Source organism: Octodon degus, unplaced genomic scaffold, assembly GCF_000260255.1.
Source record: "Octodon degus isolate 3935 unplaced genomic scaffold, OctDeg1.0 scaffold00064, whole genome shotgun sequence".
Taxonomy (NCBI): Eukaryota; Metazoa; Chordata; class Mammalia; order Rodentia; family Octodontidae; genus Octodon; species Octodon degus.
Genome location: NW_004524640.1, coordinates 1,666,381 through 1,673,623, shown reverse-complemented (window position 1 = coordinate 1,673,623; position 7,243 = coordinate 1,666,381). Strand labels below are relative to the sequence as shown.

General features: G+C 34.7%; 1 protein-coding gene across 1 annotated transcript in view; it reads left to right on the top strand.

Moving 5' to 3' along the window:
- Gys2 (glycogen synthase 2) overlaps positions 1 to 7,243 on the top strand; it is a 71,624-nt gene that overhangs the window by 31,594 nt on the left and 32,787 nt on the right. The window contains exon 5 of the mRNA XM_004634546.2: positions 2,554 to 2,698. Coding sequence (XP_004634603.1) covers positions 2,554 to 2,698 — 145 coding nt within the window. The remainder of the gene's footprint in view (positions 1 to 2,553; positions 2,699 to 7,243) is intronic.

The following is a 7,243-nucleotide window of genomic DNA, read 5'->3' as shown; positions in this document are numbered from 1 at the left end:
ATATTAGTTAATATATATTAGTTAATATATATTAACTATTTATTGAATAGTTAATAAATAGTTACAAATACACATGAAAATGTAACAAAATAAGTTTAGTTATATAAAAAACTAGGTCCACTTGGGTGCCACATGTTGGAAATAGTAGCGAGGCATTTCAACATGCTATCACAAATATGCAGGAAGGTGGATCTTATGTATAAATAGCATAAAAAGCCAAGGGCAGTCATGTCCACTATGAACCTCAAAAGCAGAGAAAACCCACAGGACAGGGAAAAACAGAAGTTGCCTACATGACGGATCTCAAAAAGAGCTGTCATGGGATCATTAAGCTCCTGGAATTTTACTTCAGTTTTTGAATCCTCTGTTTATTCACTGAGAAAAAACTATCTTTCCATCTATACAAGTCCACACAGCAAGTGCTACCTTGTCTGTGAAATACACAATAGGAATAATAGTAAAAAAGAAAAGAAGGGATGGGAAACCTTCTGTGTGCCAGGAACTTTTCTAAATATGACATGCTATCTCATTTGAAAGCCACAAAACCTCAGCAAGCTCAGGAACATTTCATTCTTGCACATCGGTTTTGTCTTCATTGTGCCTCTCAGTAACCCTATGAGGACAAAGGCTAAGTTTCTAGTCTCGTCTTCGGAGACATTGGTGACCTGGCCCTACTGTACCCTAACAGCTTGAGTCCTTACATTCCACACCCTATGTCACAGTCACATCAGCCAGCCTGCTATTTTCTGCACACATCATAGAATCTTTTAGGAAAGATCATTTTCAGCCCCAAAAAACTTTTCCTAAATTAGACTTTCATGTCCCACCCTTTTATTCATCCACCAATTTGGAGATATGAAAATGGACCCACTACAGTTCCTGAGTTTGAAAATCTTACTTTCTAGAGGTGATACTGTCATATGAGAACAGGAAATACTTTCCCCATCCTCAGCAAAAGGAAATCCTTCTTACTCTGATCCTTATTCAGGTACATTTTTCATTTGTCTACTTTCTACCTGGTTTTCCACAAACTCATAAGCTGTACCCTTTAGGATAAAGATACACATAAATTACTCAAAATGTTAACTAATGAGAGACTTGAAATGAATGAGACTGGTCATATAGAGTATTTAAGAAATTGTCTGGTGACCCAAGGAAGCTGCAGACAGCTGACTCATACATTTTCAGAAAGATGGTTGCAATCCTATAATCATGAAAAAGTGTTCTAGGGATTTCCTTGTCCTAACCATGAGAATCACAAAATCAGCCTCTTTTTAGAGTTCTCCTTTCTTTAATGTAGTCATTATTGTTGCTGACTTGTTGATAGAGCTGGAATCTTAATGACTCAAAGACAGGTAAGTTTATAAGCTTTACAATCTGGCTGATTGCAGAGCAGTCTAGGGTCTAACAGGAATGTGACCTTGGACAAATTTCCTGCCTCTAAAGTGCTCAGTTCCCTCCTCCACAAAATGAAAATGAAATACGTGTCTCTGCGTTTTGTGGTGTCATAAATACAAAAAATTGCACTTAGAAGAGTACCCAGCACAGTGCTGGAAAGCATTTTCTGGATAAAATGCTAGAAAGTTTCTATCCTATTTGCTAAGACACTGCTAGTTTCTTTTTTCTTTTTTGAAAGTTATTTATTTGTTATAGGGTCTCATTATGCAGCTCAGACTTACAGTGATCCTCCTGTCTCAGCCTTCATAGTGCTGGGATTACAGGAGTGCACCACCATGCCAAGTCTTAGTGGCCGGCTCAGCATGCCCAGGGGTGGGGCCAGCACAGCATGTGGTGCTGGGAATCAAACCCTGGTCCCTGCTCTTGCTAAGCAGGTTCTTAGGTGGCTGAGCTTTCTCACCAGCCCTGCTAGTTTTTTTTTATGAAGCCGGGAGAAATAACAACCAGTAATTAAGAGAAAGGTCAGAAGCCCACAACTATTAACAACTATTTAAGCAATTTTTAGGGGGTTTGTTTTTTTCTTGTCTAAATTAAGGTGCTCATAATGTATATAATTTCACAATCTAACATACATCTCATTAAAGTAACTGTATTTTAAAATTCTGAAGGAAAAATATTATATTAACCATGGAAGACCATTTACCTTTCCATCCATTTCCCTTTCCATGACTTAAGAATATTATTAAATATCCTAATTTTATTTTCAACTTCAATGTCAGCTTTGTTTTACTGTTTATGGAAAAATAAGATGAAGGCCCAAACAAAATAATTAAGCTTATATTTATAACAAGTGGGTTAAGTAAAACTATAAGTACAATGCCTCAAATTCAATAATTCTGCATGATTCTAGCAAAGTGGAAACACCATTTACTTAATAGGTTGAATAACAGTGTAAAAGAAGAAATGAAGTAAGCAATGCTCTTTAAATCATAATTTTGAACTTTCGTGATGGTTTTCATAAAAATTTATTGACACTTAGTTTGGCAATAATGCCATCTTATACAACCCCAAGGAAAAACAAGTCTTGAAATATGGGATTTTGTTTTACTTCCGGAGACGTTTCACTATAAGAAAAGATATATTTGTTTTAAACAGTTTAACATCGACAAAGAGGCCGGTGAAAGGCAGATTTACCATCGCTACTGCATGGAGCGGGCATCTGTCCACTGTGCCCATGTGTTCACCACAGTGTCTGAAATCACAGCGATCGAGGCAGAACATATGCTGAAGAGAAAGCCTGGTAATTTTTGTCCCTGAGTTTATTACCTTTCTTTCAACTGTAAATGGATTAAGCATGAAGAGTTTTTTTCATCATGAAGTAGTAATTCTAGGAAAACTGTATTCACTGTTACCATCCAAATCTCCTTTTGTTGTTGTGTTTGGTACAGGGAATTGAACTCATGACCTCATATTTGCCAAACAGGTGTCACTGAACCCACTACCCAAATATTTACATGTATTTTCATTTTAAATTTCAGTAGTTTTGCAGTGAAAAACCAATATTAGCTATATCTGGAAAACAGAGTTCGGTCTATACTTGTTGGATAAATGAATTAGGTTTGAAATGACTTAGGTAAGAACACAATTGACCCCTGACACCCCTGGGCATGCTGAGCTGGCAATGGAGTCCAGGTATAGTGGAGGCTGCCTGTGATCCCAGTGTTGAGGAGACTTTAAACAGGAGGATCACTATGAGTCCAAGCTTCATAATGAGACCCTGCACACACAAACAAAAAAAGAACACAGTTGGCATTCCATGTCTGAAAGCAAACTGAGTTAATATGATTTTAGAAAATGAAAGAAAAAATTTTGGAAGTTTGTATTAGATTATCCCAGTCTTACATTTTAGCCTAGTCACTCATTAGTACAGTTTGGTGGAAATCTATTGTTTTATTTCTCTGCACGACCCCTTGGAACTTTTTTTTTCAGAAACTATTTCCAAACCTAACCAGAATCTGAAATGCAAAGAAATGTACTCATAACAGAATCCTTTCAACTGGCCATAACTAATTGGTTCAAAATTAAACACTTGACATGAGCTGGACCAATAGAAATGCTCCCCCTAGAAAGGAGTCTAAACAGACTAGTGTCTGTTTGAAGGCATCCTTGTGTAATGGAATGTTGAGGCTATTGACAGTGTGCATATTTATATTCTGTTCCACTGGATACAGGAAGGTTAAACTGCAGTGAGCAGAAACAGAGAAGCCTTTAGGTTCTTTGAAGCAGATTAGCTATTCTTAAGGCCTAGCTGGATCTTTGCCCTGAGACACTCCACCTTCCTATGAACAAATTCTTCATTTTACACTTAAGCTAATGTTACTCTATTTCTATTATTTGCAACAAGATGATCCTAATCAATAAATCCTTGCTGGATTCCTGTGGTCTGGCCTTTAGGTGTCTTATTTTCAGGTTCTACTTGGATGTACAGAGGAGGTATTTCAAGGTATTCAATAGAACAAAAACAAACACACAAACAAAAAATAGGAATGAAACTAATAAATAATGGCAGCAAATCATCTATGTTATGGTAGTCCTTTTTCCTTCCAAAGATTTTGAATTCTTTTGGGTTTTCACACTGGCGTGTCTCACAGTGTACAGTTTCAATAGGCTTATTTCTCTCCCGAATCTCTTCTTTTTCTCCATTTCAATTTCCTTTTATGAGCTTACACACATGCTTTTTTTTTCCTATTCTAAAATGAAATTTCTCTTCCTTCCTCTTGCTGCCAATTATCTTGAAAGACTAAAACCATAGTTTCTGTATTCACTCTCCAGACCTTTGTATTCTGACTTCTATCCTGCAAAATGAGCTTGAAATTGATTTTCTAAAAAATCATCAAATTCAGAATTCAATGATTTTTTTAAGTGTTCTTTGATATTTCCTGGTATTAAAAGCAATACACATTTTTTTTATTTTTTCATAATATTGCAGATACTGAGTTCTATATGATGATTTTTTTCATGCTTTATATTAATTTTATTGAGAAAGAAATATCAATGAGAGAGTTTCAAAACAGGTAATTAGGACAGATAATAGTTAATACATTGCATGTTGTTGTCTTTGTAGTAGTTATTTATGGTACAAGATGCAGACATGATAGCTTGTCTAAACACTATTAGTTCAAAACTTTCTTCTCATTGAACTAAGAGAAAGTAGCTGTATATTTATTCTATTTTGTATATACATATATTTTTTTCACTACAAAATGGTCCTTCATTTATATTCCCCTTTTTTGATGTGTCTGATAGCTTTTCTATTTTCTTCTGTCTTCTATGATTAGGCATTCTGGCCTGGGAATGTACCTCAGTGTTAGCGCATTTGCCTGGCTTGTGTGAGGCCTTGAGTTCAACACTGCAAACAAGCAAAAACAGAAAACAAAACCAAGCAAACAAAAGTAGTCACACTCCAAAATTAAGCTGGATTTTGTTTCACTATTGACTATTTTTTTAAGTTTTTGTTTTCATAGGGACACAGGTACAGAGTAGTGGTGAAGATCTCAGGCTCGATGCCAAACTTTCTAAATTCAGAATCAAAAATCATTTTGTGCTGAATACATGCTACTAGCTGTGTCATGTTGTACAAGCTACTCAGGCTTCCTGTATCTGTCCTTCGTAATGTGGGTGGCAGTCCTGTCTGTTCCATAGAACTGTTGTAATGACTTAAAGAACTAATATGTGGAAAGAACTCAGCTAGTTGCCTAGTCCATTGAAAAGGTCCGGAAAAAGTTAATGATAATTCCACAAGGGTAATTATCCAGGTTTTTTCAAGTTCTCATGTGCCTTATTAGATAACCACTAGCTAGTTTCACCTAAAATTTCTAACAAAACTATACACACTGTAATCTAATCCACTTTCACACGAGTGTTAGAACCTCATCATGGCTCTGACTGAAGTTGTGAAATTTCTGAATGTTTTGAGGCTCAAGAAGGTAAATAGACTTTTAGTAAATGATTAAACATATGAAGTTATCCAAGAACACTCTAAAAAGAAAAGAAGGCATCATGTGGCATAACTATGATTTTGATTTCTCTAGCTTTCCTGAAGTCCTCCCCAGTTAAAAATATAACCACAACCACAATGCCAGGGCATATTCCCAATCAAGAATTAACTGTTGGCTGGGTTCAAAGCTTACATAGGATGAGGTTCCTAAAAAAAAAAAAATCATTGTATACTAATTGTGAAACATTTATTGCTATATTATTATGATTTTATCATAAATTTGACTCACTTTCTAATGTTAAAAAGATGATAATTTGTTTATAATATTGGAGAAAAGGTAAATATATTGTTTTCGTAGGGACCCAGGTGCAGAGTAGTGGTGAAAATCTCAGGCTTGATGCTTAGCCTTCTAAAAGTTTTCTAAATTCAGTAACAAAATTGATTTTGTTAATAATATATATATATATATATATATATATTAGAAGTTACACCTGAAATGTCAGTGTTTAAATTTGTCATTTGTCCTTTAAGATATATTTTGCACATATTGATTTCTGAGCCTATGCTAATATCTTAATTTGAACTTTAGTGTTTCTTCACTCTGTTGGTGTTACCCACCTTCAAAGAGGTAGAAAAGGTCATCATCTTCTAGTTGGGAACAATAACAAGAAATTAGTAGGTAATGTTGCTCCAGGGAGACAAAGAAAACAAAGGAACGTAAGTGCAAAAGAAACATTTCTAGTTGTGTATTCTGAATTTTTCAAGCTTAAATGATATGACTATATGACTTTAGTAAATTAATTATGTAAATAAGTACACTCACAGAAACTAGCTACACTAGCTAACAAAATAAATTTGGGGGCATTACCACCAGTGTGGGGAAGCTATTCACAAATTAAGGATTCTCTTCCTTGTATAGAAACACTGAATGGATTGAGGGTATTTGCGATGCTAAAGTCACATTAGTCTTTGTACTCTAGAGCATATTGTCACTACATAAGAATGCCTTTATAATGCTATATATTTGAATCGGGCATAGAAATATGTTCTAAAACTTTTCGCTTTTTGCCAGGCAGGTATTGAACCAATGAGATAACTCCCCAGCCCACTTTTTGATTTTTAAAATATGCCAGTTACTTTACATAAATTAGTTCTTTGAAAGTTTTCAACTAACATAATATTAAAATGTCAGCAAGTATAATCAAGGGTGTCTGCTTATGATTCAAAGGTAGAGATTTTTTGGTGTGTGCGTATTAGTAATACAGAATAATGCGATTTGTTTCTGTGTACAAGTACATGCACTTAACATATTTTAACTACCTTTACCTCCTCATCCTCTCTCCTTTTCCTCCTCTCTCATTTCATAAGCCTCATGAGCAATGGTGTGCTAGGACTAGCTAGAACTAGCTTATACTGGCTTGCAAGACACAGTTGTTAAATTTCAGGATGTTTGTGAACTGGTTGTGAAAAATAGCCATTCTGGAAGATTAAATGTATAAAGTGACAATTAAACAAGTATACAAATATTTTAAAATTTTCACTTCCTAATCAGTTTTAGTATGTTTTACCATGATCATGCATCTATAAATATATGTATACATATACATATAATTTATATAGTTGAAATACTATAATGCTAGTGCTTTAAAAATACATGTTCAGTGCAGACACAGTTTTTTTCAAATATTTATAGATACTACATGTAGGAGTAGTCATCTGTCTGTATCTGAGAGCTCTGCAGTCAGAGATCAAAGTAATCATGAATAAAATATAGACAGAAATCACTGGCCTGTATGGAACATTTATTATTATTATTATTATTATTATTTTATTTATTATTATTATTAT